This window comes from Thunnus albacares, chromosome 7 (assembly GCF_914725855.1).
Source record: "Thunnus albacares chromosome 7, fThuAlb1.1, whole genome shotgun sequence".
Taxonomy (NCBI): Eukaryota; Metazoa; Chordata; class Actinopteri; order Scombriformes; family Scombridae; genus Thunnus; species Thunnus albacares.
The window spans coordinates 1,064,900-1,087,257 of record NC_058112.1 but is presented as its reverse complement, the minus strand read 5'-3'; the positions used below and the strand labels follow the sequence as shown (position 1 = coordinate 1,087,257).

Here is a 22,358-nt window from a genome sequence, read left to right as displayed (position 1 = left end):
TCTGATGTATATATGCATAGATGCTTTAAAGCTCAATTATCAAGATGTAACATCCACCATGTTTTCTTTAGTTTAGTCTCTGTTCCCAGAGACATCTGATTTAAAATGAAACTATGATGACTGAGAGCTGAATTTCATGTGTTTGGGGATAGTCACATCTGTAATGGACAGTTTGGAACAGTGCAGCAGTGGCTGGTGATTATTTACCAGTGTGGGGCTACAGGCACTGAGGGTTTCTGCTTTCACACTTGCATTGCTGTCTTGCTTGGTGCACTAAAGGAAACTGTTTTCTCAACAATTTAATTAATTTATTTATTCAGAAAAGTAAATACACTTCATCCAACAGTTAAGCTTGGCTACTTAACTGTCTTATTTCTCACCAATAAGAAGGATTCTCTGGAAAACAACAACAACAAAAAGTCTTGGTTATCATATTCTGCTTTTCTGCTTAATACTTAAAGGCCTCCTGCTTCTGTGATAGTTGCACTGATGCAAATAGTCCGTATAAAAGTGCCAACAGCCTACAGTGAAGCCTTTGGACCCTATTTTATACCTGGCGCAAAGCGGTTTGCTAGTTTAAGATCAACACAGTTGTCATTTTCTCGTCCAGCGCCCACGTTGTTTAAATAGCACATGCATTTGTGCCTGTCTGAGTGCCCATGGGCGAGTTAGTCTTATGAGGTGTGGTCAGGCGCATTGTTGGCGCATTGCTATCTTGAGGCAGCAGAGAGTGATTGCGCTATTGACCAACAAAAACCTGGTCTGAAGTCAGTGGCACAGTGTTTCACTGTTATTTTAAGAGCGCATTATCAAGACAGTAATATGCGGCTACACAGGCGGGTGCACAACATACACTCTGCTTGTTACACACACAGGACGCACAGCAGACATTTAAAAGATGACAAATAAAAGGATTACAATGTGAACAATTATTATTGTGTACATCAACATAATTTAAAAAATATGTCATGATGCTTAGTCATAATATTTATCAGAATGAACTAATCGCAGTAATGACAGATAGAATTGTCTAATTATTTGACCAAATCATGGCAATATACGTAGGTATTTAAACAGATGGACAAAAACGGATCAGACACAGATTGACTTTCCTGCTACATTAATACATGAGGACCTGAGGAACACATGAGGAAATAAATGAGATTCCTACTTACTACTTGGCAAATGCGCCATTATAATAGCAATCCGCCAAGCTACAAGCGTACCTGGCTTTTAAAGGGAGATGACATTGGTTTATTTCACGTTACGCCCAAAAACACACCCATGATTAATAAGGAGACTATGGACAACCCCTTTGAACCATGCGCCTGGCGCTTCGACCACTTTTTCCGCCGTTAAACTAGCAAAAGTGGATTTAGACACACCCTAAATGCACTTGTGCCATGTGCCTTAGACCGTGCACTTTAGATTGTTAAATTAGGGCCCTATGTGCCATTTTGCTATTGACTACTCCTTTTTTGTCGTGTCATGTCGCCATCTGCTGCACTGCACCAGTGAAGCTAGCATGGCTAATACTGTGCTAATGACTACATGTAGCTTTTGTGTCCTATGGGCCTAGATGTTCAGAAAGAAGTTGAGTAAAGTCAGAACTCAGACTACTGCAATGTGTCCCCCTCGTCTGGTAACACAAATATTAGACCTGATGTAATACAGTATTTCCTCCACTGAGAAATAAAGAGGCTAAATGTCTCAATCAACATGTTGACAGCATGAGAAATACAATATGTTACAGACTCCCTCTTCTGGGCTTTTGATTGGCCACTCAGCCATTCACTCATGAATCCCATTGTTTAATTGGTTTTAGGACGCTGTCATCTGCATACATTTTACATCCATTTACTTGTATTGGATGGAGGCAGATCAGGAGGAACTAGTGTTGAACTAGTGTGTATTGCAGGCTTGGAGAAACAGTATACTATGATAGATTCATTTATGCAGTTCATTTCTTCCAGTAGAACTTCATCTGTAGTAATATCAAAATGCTTAAAAAGTAAAAACTATTTCATATGTTCAAATATTTAATAATAATTTATTAAGCTTGCTGACTCTGAAGTATCTTTGGTGGGGGGCAGCTGAGATACTATACAGTCCCCCAGTTTTAGGACAATGCAGCAGAGCAATTATCCTTTACATATTAATATTTCAAACAGAATGTTCAGTTATTCTGAAGGTCAGAATGAAGGCAACAAAAGTCTGAAACAAGTGAGAGGTGAAAATGGCATCTGTAATACAGAGCCGGCAGCATCAGCAGGGATCACACCTACAGTCTGCTGATGTCCAGACAACTCCTGTCTCCTAGGATTGGAGTGCTATGCATGAAAAATTATTCCTACACTGTTCATCTAATGTGGATGAAAACAACCATGAATTGAACCTGCGAGTCATCACTTTAACCTCCTAGACATTATTATATTTCTGTCTTCGGTCTTTGGTCTCTGATCCATATGGTGTATTCAGTGCACTTTTTCATCCTACATAAACAATAATCTTTTTTTACATGAATTATCCAGAAAAGATTTTCTCTGATCACTGTTGCAGTGGAAGGCAGACAACATTTATTCTTTAATATACACATTTTCATTCATCTGGTTCATCTGGTCCCATGCAGGAGTGACTTGTTGGCTTTGTGGTCACCTCTTAATGTTTACTGTTATGTGGCAGCAAAACTACAAAATCAAATCAAAATGACCATATTGGCTACAGGAAATCAGTATTATAATTAATGTCCCATGACCAGTACACTGATTTCCTGATTACATTTCCATACCTGCATGTTTGTCTGAAACTTGGCAGGAGGAGATATGTGCATACAAATTATTTAAATAATTAAAGAGCAATTTTTGAAGTAAGCTACATCTATGTGGACAGGGACAGCAATCCATTAACTTTAACCTGCAGAATGAAGATGAAAAGAAGGCTCAGGCTAACATCTAGGGCCTATATAACAAAGTGAGATTAGTGTGTGAGCCAGTTATCTTTGGACTTAAGTTAGGTTTTCTGGTATCATGGAGCTGGTAGATCACCATGGTAACCTGCTGCATGACTAACCTGCTCTAGAGGATCAGATCAATATTGCCAACAGCCCAATTAATGACCAATCAGATCAATGGAAAAACTGAGTTATCATTCATATATTTTACATATACATATGTACATATACATATGTATTATATTATTCACCTTAACTCTTATTATTTTCTATTTTCTGTTGTGTCTTGTATGTTTTCAATGTTGTAGCACTTTGAGATTCACCACGAATGAAAAGTGTGGTACAAATTAAATGGATTATTATCATTCTTATTCTTATTCTTATTCTTATTCTTATTCTTATTCTTATTCTTATTCTTATTCTTATTCTTATTCTTATATGGGAATGAGAGTTTCAATAAAGTGACAAGTAATAAAGAGCAATAAATATTTTATAGATCAGAAAAATCACATTGCTCTCTATTATGGTGCACACAAAAGAAACATTTTTACATAATCATGTTCCCAGTGTGGATTAAAGCAGAGCTTAATCGGATTATAGCATAATGAATAACAATTGTGTTTGCCTTTTAACTGTAGTTAAGTGAGCTTCTTTCATTTCTTACAGGAATACTGACAGAGATTGATTCAGTGTTGATGCTTTTACATTGTTATTTATCCCTTCAGCTTAAGATCTCATCAGGTGACAGCCAAAAAAAAAAAAAGAAAAAAGGAAAGGAAACTGTGTTTGGAGCTCGCTTTGTGATACAGGCCACATCTTCTCAGACCCAAATCAGGTCCATGATTCTATAGAATCTACAGACACACAAGTGACATTTTAGTACCATGTTATAGATGCATGCCATTTAAAAACTAGCCTGGTGCATAGTAAGGATGTGAACTTCACTCCAGTTCTATGACAGGTATTATTGGAGTTTACAGTCTGCATATTGTTAGTTTGAATTAGTTGCAGCAGGGCCTGCAGAGCAGCAGCTGGACAAACTACCTTCACCAGAAATACCACCAAACTATTTGTGTGCTGAATGACAACATTAATATTCAAAAGGCTACACATGTACATTTCAGAGGGACACAGAAGAAAAACAGGGGCCAAGAATGTCTTTTATTCCCCCACTGCACATTTGTTGTTTATATAATTTACAAGTTAATGTATAGAAACTAGGAGGTTTGTGTAATTTGAATGCTTCATTAGGCAGGCAAGAGAAAAGAATGTGTTAAGTGTAAAAACTGGAGGTATTTGCAAATTCAGTCAGACAGATGAATGTATCAGTACCTTCAGAGCAGAGTATGTGTAGGGATAATGGTAAGCCAGGTAGCAGACGTCCTCATTGTGTTTGAAAGTGATGGTAAAGGTCAGAGTATAAAAGGTTGTTCTCCGTCTGCCACGAGCTGGACAAAAATGGTTTCTGGAGGAGAAAATAGAAGCAATAACAGACTATAAGTTATGTTATGTGCTGATAAAAGGTGCATCATTTTTGCATTGCACTTATATTGTCATTCAGACTCTGAAAGCTCTTTGTCATTGAGCTCTCTTTCCTTGAGGTTTTAGTGTATCTGTAGATGAATCAATATTATTGCGCTTCTTTCATACCTGAAATAACAAATTTCAGCTCCGGTCCTGACCCAGTGTGGTCTACCTTCCAGAGCTTCCCTTACTGAGTACAGCACCGGCTGCATTCCTGCACATACACATACACACACACACACACAGTCAGCCACATGGAACAGACGTGGTGTCTTTGTTAGGTCTGTAGTTTTACCTGCAGCAGTGTGTGTTCTCTCTGGTCTGATCAGGAATTTATTCATTATTTATTTCTAAAAGGAGAAGTGTATAGCAAGGACTAATGCCACATAACACAGTATTTGTAAGCTAGTTTGCAATGCCTGTCCCTAGATGGGCTTTTATACAAATATACAAAACTCAACAAAAATACACACAAAACAAAACAAACAATAATACAATAACATGGCCATAAAAGTCAATGACAAGCTCAAAATCATACATGACTGCATGTCAGATCACTAAAAACTGATTCAACTTGAGTTTTAAAGGATTCCGTAGTTTCACATATGGATCCACCTGACAGAAAAAGACATCTGTCCTAAGAGAGATTTACGTCAGAGTTCCCCACAGACATACCCCAAGCTACTGAGCCAGAAACCCTGAGAGGCTCAAACCATGTAGCGTTTAAAGAGCCTGCTTATACAGGCATTTGTGGAAGAGTTTAGTATTAGTAAAATTAATAAAGCATAACATATTTAGTTTCTTGAGAAAATGGCAGTGATGATATCTTATCGGCTTCCTGTCCCATGATTACATATCATCATCAGAGGCATGATTGCATTTTTTACAAAAAAAGGCTGTATTTCTTTCATTACTGACTTTTACATGACTTTTAAAGCATGATAATACAAAATGCACCTGTGAGATTCATACTGCTTTGTCAAATAGATTTTAAACATAGTTTGATGTAGGCTTAAAGGTATACTATGCAGGATTTTCCTAAAAAAAATAATGTATAGACTCATTCAAAAGTAATCCCATTCAATCATCACTTATGACCCGCCAGAAGTGTGTGGCAGTGTATGTATCTGCTAAGACCCTGCCCCCTGCCTGTATTTTCTTATTGTGTTATTATTTTGCTGTGTTTGGGATATCTCTGGGCGTCAGTCTTTAGGCAGCAGGTGTGAAGCCCCCAGCCAATAACATCACGCAGGGTGTGAGGTTGGGACTAGGCGACTAGGGTACATCGCTGTCTCTGTCTCTCTCCTCTGCTCTGCTCTGCTCTCTGTTCCAGTGTCATGGATGTATAAAGAGCTGTATGTCTGTGTCTGCTTGACCGAGGGCAGGGCTGAGCTACACACATGCAGAGCAGAGAGGCCATAGTGGACAGGAAGAAGCTATGCATTCACACAAAATCCGGCAAGTGGCACCTTCCCGTCGGGTTGTGCAGAGGTGAGCAGAGGTGTGAGCATGTTTATTTGTGCTTTAGAACATAACTGCTGTGAAAGACTCAGAAAATAACCTTTTATTTCTCTGATTCACAATCTTATTAACTCACTCTCACTTGATTCACTCTCTAGCTCGCCCGACCACCGCTGCTCTCTCTCTCTCTTTTTCTCTCTCTCTCTCTCTCTGAGCCAGGGAGGAAGGGCCAACTTTGAATGCTGTGTGTTTACAAACACCAAGGGATAAATCCTGCATAGTATACCTTTAAGTGGACTGGTTTTGTGTGTATTATCTACATGACAAACCCTATTCAATCACTTATTTACCTGGCAACCAATACCATGAATTGATTCCAGCTGCTTTCTCTGACAAAAGAGCTGTATATTGTTTTCTGGTATGTTTAGCTAATGATATTTGGCACAACTAGCTTATTACTCCTTGCAAAGTGTCCCGTCATTCCTGCCTCTATCCATGGCTTACAGGGACAACTTATGGTTTTTGCTCATGTTACTATACCGACTCCCAGTTTATCCTTCTAATGACTGATATCTACATTCTCATGATACCCTTAAGGTGCACACAAATACAGTGCTGTAAATTCAGTTTACACAACATCCAACAACCCATATTAATCAGCTTTAACAGGACAATGTATCTTCGCAGGGGGAAAAATTTTTACCTTTCTAATACTTGTGTAGTTGGCATGCATGTGGGTACATACACTCTAAACTCACAAAGACACACAAAATTCACAACATAAGGACCCTTGCAACTACACTGATGCACTGACCCCTGGCTAGGGAAACTGTTTTTGGGTACATGAAGTGAAATCTCTCTGGTGGGGAAAGAGTTGGAGCTGGATGTGACCAGTACCAGCTAGATACAGTTAGAGACAGCAAAGGTTCTTGACATAACACAGACCCTGGAACCAAAGTTGTGGGTTTTTCCTTTTCTGTTTACATGCTTTGAACTGGTATGTATGTATAATTGGATTGCACCAATGATATAGTTCTAGTAGGTGAATATTAGAATATGTTTAAATTTAGTTTTAACATGTTACTACAGGGCAAACTCAAGCCCTGGGTGTGTATAGTCTGGGCTTATCTTAATATGTTTCATATAAATGTGAAAAACAAATATCTGCCGACATCATTGAATCCCATATAATGTATTAATTGCATTGTTTAAATGATAAAAAAATGACTTTGAATGAGGTATACAAAATTTGCAACAGCTGTCATTAATGTTGTTTACTTTAAAAAAAACCACGCACACACACATACACAACCGCTCTCACCATAGTTGAACTGGCTGTTGCTCTTCTCACAGTTGATGACATTAAAACGGTAGGGGACGTCAGCCACCATGTTACTGACTTCAAAGTAAAACCACTGGGTGTGCTGGGAACAGTTAGCATCCGCATTCAATATGAGGTCATATTCATATCTACAGAAGAAAAGAGAATTTATTTTCTCAGTTAGGATATAATGTAACAAACAATGATTTTAATCACAGTAATGTCAGTAGTTTGTGTTTTCCTTTATTATTGTACTCTTGAAACATCCAGCCTCATACACATGTGTAGGCACTATCCCATAATCTATAATGACTGTATCCCAGTTTCTTTGAAAACAGAAAAGCTGACTATTACTGCATACTTCAAAAGTTTCATTTAATTTAATCCATGAGTGTTTACAACACAAAATATTATTTTTGAAGTAATAATATTACATGAGATTCTCCTCAACGTCGTGTGTGTGTGTGTGTGTGTGTGTGTGTGTGTGTGTGTGTGTGTGTGTGTGTGTGTGTGTGTGTGTGTATTTCTGTGTGTGTCCATACCTGCGGACCTGAATAGCCTTCCTCAGGTTCCCGCTTTCAAACTTAGAGAAAAACCTAAGGGAATCTGGCCTATCAGATGGATCCTGTGGACTAACAAACAAACAGACAAAGAGATAGAGAGGTGGCATATTATAACCACACATTGAAATACAATTTTCACATGCTATTCAATCTGAATAAAAATTTAACATAAATGTAAACTCCATCTTGTAAAATAGCTTAATAAATGTTATGTTTGTGTATCCATGTGTTGTTTACCTACCTGCTGTCTTCCAGGTCAAAGACTACCTGGTTGATGATGTCATCAGTATTTAGGAAACGCTGGACATCTTCAAACACTTTCTTCCTAATAAAGACAGTCATATACATTGATAAAGTATTAAGATAAAGAATTAACCTTAAAACCTTTTTTAAATACCTTGTTGTTACATTTAAACCAGCTGGAGAGGGCAGAGTGAGGTTTTGTAGGAGTACAGGGAGGTGCAGAAGTTTCAATAAGAAAAAAGAAAGCATGAAAGAATGAAGGTAGGTAGGCCTAAGCACTTAAACTGCTCTTCAGCAGAGCCACAAATAAGACTGAACATCACCACTGTGAAACAAAGGGCCAAAAACATTACAAGCATTCAACATGTTACTCTAATAAAAGTATAGGACACATTCGGGCCTTGTCTTTAATTTCATGGGATAAACAACCTCAGATCAAATTGAGGAAGTGAGTGTATTCTACAGAGACATGGCTTGACCTCCGAACTGACCTCTTTGCCAAGTGGGGTGTGACAACATGACGCTGACCAAAGTTAAACACTGTGACAAAATGGAGATTGAAGAGATCTTCTGAAAGGAAACTGGTGACCAGCAACTAAATTATGGCCTGAACTAAAATAAAAACACAAATGACCTTTGGGGTCATCACCTCCTGCCCTCAACAGGCATTGATTTATCCCCAAACACAGGAACCTTAGAAACAGCTGTAAAACCTGATATATATTTAGACTGTTTTTCTCCAATTGACCTTCCTGTACTAACTTCAATGATTTCTTCATCTAAACCATCAACCTGTCTCTTAGACCCCATCCCAACTAGGCTACTTAAGGAAGTCTTACCCTTAGTTAGAACTTCTTTACTAGATATGATCCATCTGTCTTTAGTAACGGGCTATGTACCACATTCCTTTAAAGTAGCTGTTATTAAACCTCTTTTCTTAAGAAGTCTACTCTTGATTCAGGCATTTTAGCCAACTATATACCTATATTCAATCTTCCCTTTCTCTCTAAGATCCTTGAGAAAGAAGTCACTAATCAGTTGTGTGACTTTCTACATAACAGCTGTTTATTTGAGGATTTTCAATCAGGATTTAGAGTGCATCATAGCATAGAGACAGAACTGGTGAAAGTTAAAAATGATCTCCTAATTGCACTGGACAAAGGATTTCTCCCTGTACTTGTATTGTTAGATCTTAGTGCCGCATTTGACACCATTGACCATCACATCCTATCACAGCAACTGGAACATTTAATTGGCATTAAAGGAACTGTATTAAGCTGGTTTAGTCCTATTTATCGGATCGATTTCAATTTGTACACATTAACGATGAAAACTCCATGCAAGCAAAAGTTAGACATGGAATCCCACAAGGTTCTATGCTTGGACCAATAGTATTCACCTTATATATGCGTCCTTTAGGTTATATTATTCAGAAACACTCCATAAATTTTCATCGCTATGCAGATGATACCCAATTATATTTATCAATGAAGCCAGATGAAACCAATCAGCTAAAGAAACTCCAAGCATGCCTTAAGGATATAAAGACCTGGATGACCTGCAATTGTCTGCTACTAAACTCAGACAAAACAAGTTATTGTGCTTGGCCCAAAACACCTTAGAAACACATTATCTAATGATATAGCTACCAGTGGTGTAACAGAATGTAGTTGATCTATGATCCACACAGATCGCCCCCCCACGGTTCGGCACGCATGTGAACTGCGGATTAACTGTCAAATTTAATGTATCATTGGAGACCAAGTAAACAAACTGCTGTAAGTACAAGTCATGGACAGACAGCATATCACTAAAAGGGATTTTGAAATGCAATGACCAACCCAGCATCTAACAGGTCTGTAGTGACATCTGCAGATATGTTCACACGCTTTTTAATGTGCTGCAGATGAGCAGTTAATTAGCTATCTAGCTGCTAACTGACATTAGTGGTGTACCTTTCCCCGGTGAATGTTTGTTTGGTGGCTCATTCAATAAGCTAAGCTGTAGGACAAGACGTGTGTTCATATTTGTAAGTTATCATCAAGTTTTGATGAAGTTTCATTCACTACTATGCTTAAGGGAGGAAGGTATCATGCCTCCCAATGCAATTTAATTTAACAATTGAGGTTTGAATATTTTATATATTTTAAGATTTTAATTAAACATTGGACATCTTGTTGTTTTCTTTTAAGACCATGAGCAAAAGTAATGATCCAATCCATGACTCAAATCCGTGATACGATCCGAACCGTGAGTTTAGTGATCCTTTGCATCCCTAATAGCTACTCCAGATAGCATTGCCCTGGCCTCCAGCACCACCATAAGGAATCTGGGAGTTATCTTTGGTCAGGATATGTCCTTCAACTCCCACATTTCTTCACTTATGTAATATTGCAAAAATCAGGTCTCAAGAAGATGCAGAAAAACTAATATATGCATTTGTTATTTCTAGGCTGGATAATTGCAATTCCTTATTATCAGGCTGCACTAACAAGTCTCTAAAGACTCTCCAGCTGGTCCAGAATGCAGCTGAACATGTACTGACAAAAACTACAAAAAGGAGAGAATTTAAAATCCTTCTCACCTACAAAGCCCTTAATGGTCAGGCACCATCATATCTTAAAGAGCTTGTAGTACGCTATTACCCCACTAGAACACTGTGCTCCCAGAGTGCAGGCTTACTTGTGGTTCCTAGAGTCTCCAAAAGTACAATGGGAGGCAGAGCCTTCAACTATCAGGCTCCTCTCCTGTGTAACCATCTTCCAGATTCTCCCTGGGGGGCAGACACCCTCTCTACGTTTAAGAGTAGGCTTTAAACTTTCCTCTTTTGATAAAGCTTATAGTTAGGGCCAGCCAGGCTCGCCTTGCCCTTAGTTATGCTACCATAGGCCTAGAATGCCAAGGGACTTCACGTGATGCACTGAGCTCCTCTCTTCTCCTCCTCCTCTCCATCTGTATGCATTCATGTACAATTAATGCATGTTTCTAACTTGACTTCTTCCCTGGAGTTTTTGTGCTTTCTCGTCTCACAGGAAACTCCAGAGCCTGAGTGATGATAGCGTGGTCCTGCCTTGACATCTTCTCCAGCTATTATTGCTATTATTGTTACTAGTCATCTCTATTATTATTGTTGTTGTTATTGTAATTTATATTATATTTAATAATATATAATACATATATAATAGATATATAATCATATTATGTAACTGATCATTATGTAAATCCTGTAATGTTGTTTGTTATAAAAATGATAAAGAATTGTTTAACTTTGATAACTATGCTATAATATATTGGGGAGATATTAATTTTTGATTTTATTATCAATATTGCCCTCTATTGAAAGGTTAGGAGTTCATATTGAATTTCAAGTGTTAAGAGTTAAGATTAAAGATTAAACTTGTGTATCACTACTAGAATGTTAATGTTTGGTATATCGCTAGAAGGATTAACTTATGAAATGATTGTATAATGCTGAACTGTTTTTCTGTTACTGTTAAATTTAGTAATTTAATTCCCCATTGTAGAAAAAGAATTTACCATCTCAAATCAAAGGCAGCCACACCGTAAAAGTACCCCAGAGCAAAGACATTGAATATTCATCAGAAATTTGTCGCAAAAAAGTTTAAAATGCACCTAAAACTGTATCCGTTTTATCCAAACTTATAAAGACAACCTGAGAGGGATTTCCCTTTGAGCTGATCTCCAGAAACTCATGAGCACTCATGAGCACAGAAACTCAAGACACAATTCCTATTAACACTTATTTCTTTCCTATTAAGAATTTTTTGTTTTTCGACAAAGTATGAGCATATGTTAATCTTTTACCAAAACAAGTTCAGTTTGTTTTTGTTTATTTGTAACATTAAGTCTCGTGTTCCCACAAATAGTATTTGCTTTTGAAGTCACGTCAACTCATATGGAGTTAGTTACTTACAGAATAAAGATTTGAGTGTAGTCAGATTAAACTTTATTCAGCATTAAACTAATATTACAAGAAGCCAGCAAAAGCCTGAATCCTAAACTCAACTGATACGTTGCTTTGAAGAAGACAGAGATATTTAAACTGGATCTCGGCCCGCTTGCTGAAAGCAGCACAGCCCAAACTGGCAGTATAGCCGACAGAGACTCTTTGATGGCAGCCTGGAACAAGGCTTAACCCCTCTTCACCAGTGGTTCAACACTGCTGCCTCCACAAAGACTTGCCCACAGCCCACAGCTCAATATGGGCTGTGCAACTACTAAACCTCGTTGGTGACTATACACCACTGCTAACAATGGCTCAACCCAAACAATGCCAGACCTGCTGAGACAACATCAACTATGACAAACTTGTCAACAGCAGGTCATAACATGGCTTTGCGATCAAGAGTTGATGTCGACTAACATTAAAATTAAAAAGATAATTTCTTTAGAGAAGTTGTGTTAGCTCTTACGTTAGCCTCGAGTCACACACTTTGAGACACTATTTCTAAGCAATTTCCTTTATTATTTTATATTTTATGATCATTTAAAAGCCCTATTATTCTTTTTATTTATTATCTTCGTTATCATGTATCCTCAAGACGTTTAGATATTAATTAATTACGAAGTTGTGACTTTTTTTAGCACAGCAAAACAGAGGTCAGTACTTTGAAAAGAACTTAAGGTTAGGAGACTGATTCATTGATCAAATTGAGAATTAAATTGAAGCTTTCATGTTTCCTCCGGACATTAAAGGTTCTTTATAGGAGGTGGTACCCTGCTTATATGAGGTTTTATGTTTTATTAATGCCTAATTTTCCTACACAAGTGTACTTGTACATAAAAACATACATAACAAGAGATAAAAACACAAATTTTTAGCAATCTGGTCTGTGTCAGTGTTATTATAAGTTGCATTATTATTACTGATAATGCACCACTACACTGAAAATATTGTACTTTGTATTCCACTACATTTATTTGACAGCTATAATAACTTTGCAGATGATTTTAAAAACCTGTAATGAGCATATAAAATGAAAACATTGTTACACAGTAAAATTAAACAATTAGTTACTCACCTCCATTCAACATTAAAATGATGTTTACATGTTCATACATCAGTAATATTAATTCAATATATAATAACACTGACAGAGACCAGTCTGCCGCATAATGAGTACTTTTACTTTTGTTATGTAAAGTACATTTTTCTGATAATACTTTGTGTACTTTCATTTAAGTCTGTGTACGCATGTACATGGTTTCCTTTTTGATATTGGCAGAGAGATGACAGGAAATTTGGAGAGAGGAAGGGGTTAACATGCAATAAATGTCTGCAGCCAGAATCAAACCAGGGATGTAAAACCCTTAATAACCACCAAGGCACCCCAAGTAACATAATGAAAGGAATGTTAATGGTTGGCTGCTTGGATAGTGCAAAACTGCACCAAAAATCTGAACAACAACAACAACAAGACCTCCCAAATAGTTTGTGCCTTCCAAAGTGCATACTGTGTGACTGCTTCAAAAATAAGCCATATAACTATTCTCTTATGGTTAGGACAAATACTGCAACAAGAAACGAATATTTAGTGATAGAAGGAAATGGGAAATGAACAGCAGTCTGCCATGTCAAAGTCACATGTTTTACTGATCCTTCCATCCACCCCATCACCTCTCTGAGAGAGTTCATAGTTCTCACAACAACATGACAGTACTTCTGCCTTTGCTTCTGACACACTGTAATCAGCTGTAATTCACAAGACAACTAAAGTACTGTACTTGTCAAGTAAACTTACACAGGTCATTTAAGACATTTGAAAATATGACAAATGCTATCATTTTTCTTGTTATGGCAGTCTTCTAAACAAGAACAAATCAGTAGGTTGTAATATGCAGGTCTGAAATATGAATTGTCCTTTAATTGATGAAAAGAAAATACATTTAATTAACCACTAGCCTCATGAACATGATGTTGACAAAACTCAAAGGCATGATTAAGCTATTCATTTGATTTCATAAACTGACAACTGCTTAACAATATCAGCCCTCAAAGAGCAGTGTAGTAGCCACTTTCTGTCCTCTGGGATTCAGTGTTTACCCTCTGCATTTCCATAGCACAACTTATTAACAAATACAGCATTAACATCAATCTGACCAGTTTAAATGTGATGTTACCATCTTTTTGAACAAAAGACTGCTTAGCTCCATGATTAGCAGCCTGTTCTGTAAGTACTTTGGAAAAGTATTTTACAAAACCAAAGTAGTCCCAGAGCAGACAGAGGCAGAGTCAACTGGATGAGAACATTTGGGTTTGAAATGAGACAGAGCTTAAAAGGTCCCTTGCATTAGGCCTAATCTTATTCTACACCCGAGACAATTTACTCACAAAACAGCCCTAACAAAAATGGCATTAACATTAGTTCTGTTAAGGGACTGCCGACTCAAAAAATGTTCTCTTTTTAGAGGAGCACCAATATACTGGCAACATAATAAGATTAAGTTCAGAGGGAAATTGCATCTTTAACATTTTTAAATGTCAGCGTCTGTTGGCCTCTTGAAAGTGCTGAGAAAATGTCTCAGACAAGCGACGTTGAAAAGTGCCGTACGTACCGCACACACACAAATACACACACACATTTGTCTACATACACACATATATTTGTCACCACATAGATGCAGATTTAAAATACACATGCATACACATAACCACACACATTTCAGAGGGTGAAATAAAAACGAAAATAAACAAAGTAAATGAAAGTTCAGTAAATGTTCATAATGATAATGGTGGTAATTTGCTCTGACATTCTGTCAGGACAACACATTCTCAGCATTTCTCACTTCCCCCAGGTGCCTTGCTCTTCTGCATCCTTCTACCAACAATCATGTTTTCCCACCAGTCCCAGTCACCTGACTCCCACAACATTCCCCTGCCAGAAATACTTACTAGAGCACCAAATGTGGATTAATCCACGGCTGAAAATAGTCCCCAACAAATGCACTATTTCCTCCTGTCTGAGTTTATTCAAGCTTTCTGTTTTCAATTATTCCTCATAATATCCTCGATTTGAAATACCATGGCCATAAGCTTCTCCTAAAGACATGTTTGTACAGTGCAAGAGAAGCATGTTTGTTTTGCCATCTCATCAGCAAAATCTGACATTATCAAATTAATGCAAACAGAAATGTATAGCCTCGTTGTTATTTTTCTGCCATGTTTCTTACACAGACAGAAGGTAAAACTCACAGAAAGTAAGGCAGTAACAGCATATTCTAAGTCAAACTTCTAACTATGTCCTACTAGCAATGAAAGTGTAGCTGTAGTATCAGCCTAGTTTGACACATATTAGCCAAGGCAGCCACATGTTTCTTTACCTATTGCACTTTATCTATAGTAAGTTGCATGATGAATGTTGCTGAAATGACAAATGTCCAAAATGGAAAGAATTTCATGACATTCAGCCTATTATATTCTGATATACCTTGTGTCTATGGGGAAATATAGGCCTGGTGCACATTCATCCCTTGGGGACCATGAATACTCATGGAAATCTATTTATTCATTTCAAAATCTTTGTCAAGTAGAAAATATGATGTAGCAGTAGTGCTACAGCAAAGAAAGGTCAGGAGGTCATAGAAATCAGTTTCTAGTGAGAATAAATATCCAAGCAAATTAGAAAGAATGTGGCCAACGGCTGTCAGGATGACCTTGCTCTGGAAAGTGATGGACATACTGACATCTGTTTACTATGGTTGGGACATCATCATTGTTGAAGTGCTTTAAGATGAAATGCCAAGAGGAGCTTCATCTTGAATTTGACTGTTTTTGTTGTCTGCATGTTTATTCACCATAAACAGCCACTGGACGTGCTCCCGAACTAATAGTACAAGCATCTGCTATAGTTCCACTCTGACGAATATTATCCTCTCACCGGGGAAATCTATTCTTGACAGGGTGGAAAGCCTCAAGAACAACATCTAAACTATCATGTTTACATGGGCACTTGGGTGAAATCTGAGCAAAATGATAAAATCTGTGCAATTTCTAATGAATTCAGGTTATGGTGTAATGTGATGATGATGCAATGTTGATGTATAATCTTTTCTTGTTTACAACAACCTGCTGGTACTTAGGGACTGAAATGCACAAGTTGAAGTTGACTCTGGTGCCAGAAAAAAAACAGTGGTACTCACTATCAGCAGCAATCAGCATAGAAATGGAGAGGGCCTCATTGAAATGCAAAGAACAGTGTGGAGAGTTTTAGACACTGGTTTAAACAAACATTTCTCTCTGCTCACAGCTCAGCCTGTCTCCTCTTCTCTCTGTCATCATCATTCCATTCAGTTTGACTTACACACAAAGCACATTTCCTCTTACATGCATCAGGTGTGATTATTACCTGTTGTAAACATGTAAGTTCAAATGAATATACCATTTAAACATGTATCAGAGCAATCTAGTGTTTAATCACCTATTTCATCTAAAGTTTATGTGATCTCATTACTGTCAGAAAGCTGTACAGCTCTCAGTGCTGCCATGTATGATTACAAAAAGACATATAACACACTCAAGAAAGACAAGCGGGGTAAAAGAAGGAATGTGAATAAAAAAGAGCGAAGACAGAAAAAATTAGAGTAGAAATAAAGAAAGAAATAAACTCACAGAGACCAATTTCAAGAAGACACAGCTACAGAATAAGGCTATCATGGCTGTCACATCTGCTGAAGATGGGGAAAATGGTGTAATAAAAGAATAGATGAGGAAATAATGGAATGTGACAGGGAGACTGAGAAAGACTGCAGGTCTGTGGGAAGACAGTAATGAGTGGGAAGAAAATAGAAAAAATGAAGGTGGTTGGATAATAGAAGAGCAGGAGAGTAAAAGAAGAAAAGAGTGTGTGGAGGGAGAGATCAGATGTGAGGATGACAGGGAGACTGATCCTCGGCTCTGTGTAGATGCAGGCTCAGTGGATTGCTGCTGGTTTGCCAGTGACAACATCCTTGCTGGGCTTCTCCCCCCACGGAGGGGCACAGTAAGTCACCCAAAAACCAAACCAGTGCATGCCAAGAATAACATCAAATGCTTCTTCTCTGAGTAAAAAAAAGTATTCCCTTGTGTCCAATCAAATACACTCTACTTGACCATGACACAGTATCTACCTACTGTGCACATTTATGCCAGCAAACACCTTTTTCCAGCCACAGGTCACCATCCACAGACCACTGACTGTACATGGCACAGATTGTTGATTTGGACTTTAATTTTCTGTCTATTTTGCTAAACCATGTTGTATTTGTTAGGCTCTTTTTTTTCCTTTTTCTTTTCTTAAATGGAGGTCCCTCAGCTTCCTGACCACTCCTGTCAATCTGGTTTTTATGCTGTTACATGTGTGAAAATAAAAACATCTAAATTATAGCAGCCACCCTCTTTTACATCCAGTCACCTACAAATCATATAAGATATTTTGCATTATGTTATGTTCACTGACAGTGTTCAGTACCACCCCACCAGCAGTTGCCATTATTTTGCCTGATTTTAACTCCAGTAAATGGTTTTAGTTGTTAACTTAAAGCCAGTGTCAGGTACCAAGCACATATTGGGTATTGAAAAATGTTGGCAGGAACATTTTGCACATATTTTTGAAAAGAAAATTCAAAATTCTAAATAAAACATAATCCAGCATTAAGTTCCCCCAAACATATATTAATGCAATTAAGTTGCATAAGTACTTAATTTATAAGAAATAAGATCGCTAACCATTTAACTAAGTATTTTATCATACAGAGTTTCATAAATCTATCCTTCAGAAAGGCCAGATAAAAAATGCTGTTCTTTTTTTCTGAGTGTGCCAGAAGATCTGTTTCCAGAGACTTGGTCCACAAAAACAACGCAGATACATTTTAAACAATATGAATATTGATTCAGCTGCAATTTAATATTGAGTCAGAACAGAGACAACAAATTACATATAAACATACAGTACTGTTGGTAGTGATACAATAGATTCTTAGATCTTCTTCTTAGATTAGTTGTGAGCTTTGTGATGCCACTAGCCTATTTCATGATACTGCTGCACGTTTTTAAGATTACATGTAGTGTAAAGATTTCAGGGAGCTCAGAGTCTGAGGTTTCTTACAGAGCTACCTGGCAGTAGAAGCCTCTTCCCATGTCCTCTAACATGAAAGAGCTGTTCAATTGACCTTTCTTAAACCCATCTAAATGTTCATGTGATATGAACTACATTAGTCCTACACAGCCATCAGGTACATTGTAAGATGTTGTAATGAGCATGGAGTACCTCTGTATGTTGGGTCTGCGTGGAGCCATGGATTCATGTCCTGGTGGTGGGAGGTGACCCCAGAAATCAGGGAAAGCCAGGATGCTGAACCCTGGAATAGATTTGGTTTTAGTGGCTGCAGCATGATACATCTTGGGTTCGTGGTGGGGGACACAGGCTCCATGTCTCTCCAGTAACCTGTCTATCATGGTATGACAGTGGGATTCTTCTGCTGCCTCCTCATCATCATCCTGCTCTTCCTCTGTCTGACCTGGGCTGGCTTCTCCCCTAGGAGCAAAATCCAATAAAGGCACAGACTACTGAGATCAAGAATGAAAGGAAAACATCAAGCATAGAAAGAAAGGTGAAACTGTTGAAGGTGTTGAAACAGAGGACGGGCTATGTTATATTGATCCAGTGATATGCTGTATGAGGAGGGGTCAGACTCCTAACATCAGAAAACAAGCAGAGGTCATGCTGAAGTATAGTGTGACATTACTGCACAGAATATGGAAGGATGAAGACAAGCAGCTGTGTTTGTTGTGTGAGATAAACATATAACAGCACTACAATAGTGGAAAGTAACATCTACTCAAGTATTATATTTAAGTACAATTTTTTATTTTTAGTATTTCTATCAACTTTATACCTCTACTCCACCACATTTCAGACAGAAATATTGTACTTTCTACTCCACTACATTTATTTGACAGCTTTAGTTACTTTTCAGACTAAAATTTTATATGAAATAACATAACGATGAGTTTATAAATACTGCATTGTTAAGCAGTGGTTCCCACTTTTTATGACTTGTGGCCCCTTTCAAAAAATCAGTGTATTTGTGTCTCCTTGTCACGTTTCAGACGTCTATGAGTTGTCTGCAGTTCCACCAAAGAGACGTTTCCCCTCTAAATTTCCCCTTGAAAGAGAAAAAATTCTCCAATATTTCACAAAAATGTAAAGATTAAAGAAAAGTTTTGAAAATTGATTTAAATTTATGTAGCAGAACAGCAGAACAGTTTTTTTCTTCTTTCCTACCAATCTATCATCTCAAGACCTCAGATTTATCTTGTGACCCTTACAAAGCAGTTCAAACTAGCTCCACATCGATCAGCTACAGCAATGAAATGCTGCTTATGCATCAGCTTATCTGTATCAATAATGTACTGTGTTAAATTTATTTAATATATCAGTCACAGTCCCATTTTCTGCAAAACAAGTACTTAACTTCAATACTTTAAGTAAATTTAGCTGCTAATACTGTGGTAGGTACTGAGTAGGATTTTCATGCAGGACTTTTACTTGTAATGAAGTATTTTTTACATTGTGGTATTGATACTTTTACTTAAGTAGAGGATATGATCACTTATTCCACCACTGCAGCACTATAACCCACTGACTGCCAGGTGACTCCAGGATGAAGGACACACCACACAAGAGGTTTCCTCACAGGGCTCACCTCTGCAGACTTGGACTTAAAGACTGAAACACAGTGCTCCACTTTTCTTTATCCATATATTTGCCATGTTGTGTAACTCTTGTGTGTGTGAGATTTGTGTCCGACTGTCAAAATATGTTATCAACACAGATGTTTCATTATAAACTATACAATAGTTAATAAAACAGCGTACTGCAAGGACAACATAACATAATGTTTTTCAAGTTATGTGCCTAATAATGTTGTCCTCAGTTGTGTTGACTCAGTTATTCAGCATGTAATCCTCTGTTTCAAATTAATTTCAAATAAACGTATATATGCTAAAACAATACATTTGAAATAATAAATGGAGTGTTATGGTCAATGAAAGTGAAGAGGTCAGTGGCAAAATATCAGTCAGCTAGATATGTTCATCATAGCCCATCATAGGTGTTGAGGTTTTACACTTAAGTCAAGACTAATTTAGTCAACCAACTTTATATACTTTATATTTTATGTTCCCTTGGTATTTCATTAAGTAAAGATAAATTATAAAATAACCTCTTCTTGAAGCTAGGAAATGACTGAGGTCACTTTTATTGATGAATTCTTTCACATCATTTCTTTTGTGCAGTCAGATTACATTTCCTGTCATTATCACTAGAAACACATGCAGAGAAACTAGTGACTTTCAGCCTACCTTGCCTCTCTAACCTTGCTCCTAAACCCAGGACTGGTGCTGAGGATGCTGCTGTGACTGTGGAAGTCTCTGGCTTCTAACGGGACAGCATCTGGAAGACAAAAGATAATAGGCGGAAAAGGAAGAAAATGACCATGATGTGGTTCTTAAATCAGGGAAGACCTGTGCAGCAATGGAAGATGGATGATGAAACTAATGGTCATGGATTTTTTTTTTCAATATGTAGAGGTTCGTCTGTATAAGTTGACATGTAGGTGGAATTAGTGAAAAGTGAAAGCATTTCCAAATCTTCCACATAAAACAATTTACAGTATATACATGCTTTCAAGTTAAATGAAATTAGGACTGGTCTGGAAAATATGCATGAATATTATTACACGTATGTTAGTTATGGTAAGCAGCAGGCTGCAGAGTTTGCTATAATGAGTAGTAGTGTAAATTTATGATTTAATGGTTTGTTAGGATGAGATAGGTTGCTGCAGAGAGTGTGACCAACGTCCAATCAGCAATGTCCATCACTCATTAATAATCATTTTTCAGAGAGGGGTCATCATTATTCTGTTACCACAGCAAATTCACAATTTATGGTTCAGTATTTTGTATTAAAATGTGTTGTGTGTTGTAACTGTCACCACTAAAAGTAACGTTTTAGTATCTGAAAAGATTTACATTTGTGTGAATGTATGGGATGCATTCCCAACTGTGAGAATACACTGAATTAATATTCCATTTCTGTATGAATATATTTTGCATGCATAAAAAAATATATGTATATAATTTTAATACAGATGTTATTTGTTCTTAGACTGTCAGGATTAAAATTCCAATTGTTTGTCTTGGTTAAGTGTAAACAACTGTAAGAAAAAATCTATTAATGCAGATTTAAAGGGGACCTATCATGCTTTTCCTTGTCTTCAATTATATATATAATATTACAATATCAGATGTTCATATTAAACATGGAAAAAACGTATAAGAAGTCCCTGTGAGCAAAAAGCACTGGCTTCAGACTGCTCTGAACACTCCGTTTCCAGTGTTTTTTTCTACTCTCAGCCTGAGCTGACATCAGCTTGTGACGGATTTCTTTATATGGTCATCTGTTCACTGCTCCACTAACATTATGGCATTTTTCCATTGTATCGGGGGTAGTCACGCCGAGCCATGACTCCATTACCCAGCAGGACAAAGTAAAATTAGTTGTTTACCTGTTGGAGGTGTGCTAGTCATCTACAGCTCTTCATCAAACATCATCATCACTGTGGCTGTCTCTGCTTGTACTACTCCTCCCTGCATTATTTCTAACTGAACAAAGAGCTACAAATATCTACATGCCTCATTGTTTCCACTCGTTTTTAGCGCCGCTAACAAAGCTCCATTAATTCAGTGAAGAACGTTTTTAATTTCCTGTAAATTCTTCACAATAAAAGTTTCCTGTTATTTAGTCATTATTTAGTCAAGCTTTTAATTTGAAGCAGTAAAGCAGGAAATGTTGAGTTTGCATCGGCGGTAACATAACATGACTCTGATACAGCTGCCCCTCAGCAGGCTTCTTGAAAGCTGGCCAATTGGAACAGAGTGGGTCCATCAGAAGGCTGGCCTTAAGGAGACAGGAGCTAAAACTGCCTGTTAGCATTAGAGGCTGAACTGAGGGGCTGCATAAAGGGCCAGTTTAAGATAAATCAGGCGTTTTTTGAACCGTGAATCATGCAGAGCTACTCTAGTGGAGTCCAAAAATAAAAATATAGAGCTGAAAATTAGCGTAATAGGTCCCCTTTAAATACACAACAGTGAATTATGGAGCAATGGTACCATGTAATTCATCAACAGGTTTTTTGACTGCAGAAAGTATTAAAACACATTTAATAAAATGTTAAGATTGTATCTTTTTACAAATGGAGTAGCTGAATGCAGACCTTGTTTTGCTCTTTAAAGGGG

At 37.5% G+C, this 22,358-nt stretch overlaps 1 protein-coding gene and 1 long non-coding RNA gene across 2 annotated transcripts in view; one reads left to right on the top strand and one right to left on the bottom strand.

The window, feature by feature from the left end:
* The window catches only part of LOC122986390 (cytosolic carboxypeptidase 4), a 200,941-nt gene that overhangs the window by 70,266 nt on the left and 108,317 nt on the right, over positions 1 to 22,358 (bottom strand). The window contains exons 13-19 of the mRNA XM_044357626.1: positions 20,424 to 20,514; positions 18,328 to 18,594; positions 8,061 to 8,144; positions 7,799 to 7,888; positions 7,257 to 7,405; positions 4,601 to 4,688; positions 4,283 to 4,415 (exon numbers count right to left, since the gene is read on the bottom strand). Coding sequence (XP_044213561.1) covers positions 4,283 to 4,415; positions 4,601 to 4,688; positions 7,257 to 7,405; positions 7,799 to 7,888; positions 8,061 to 8,144; positions 18,328 to 18,594; positions 20,424 to 20,514 — 902 coding nt within the window. The remainder of the gene's footprint in view (positions 1 to 4,282; positions 4,416 to 4,600; positions 4,689 to 7,256; positions 7,406 to 7,798; positions 7,889 to 8,060; positions 8,145 to 18,327; positions 18,595 to 20,423; positions 20,515 to 22,358) is intronic.
* Positions 178 to 21,997, top strand: LOC122986392. The gene is made up of 3 exons (XR_006404292.1): positions 178 to 188; positions 4,369 to 4,376; positions 21,882 to 21,997. It is a non-coding gene; the product is annotated as an uncharacterized LOC122986392 (long non-coding RNA).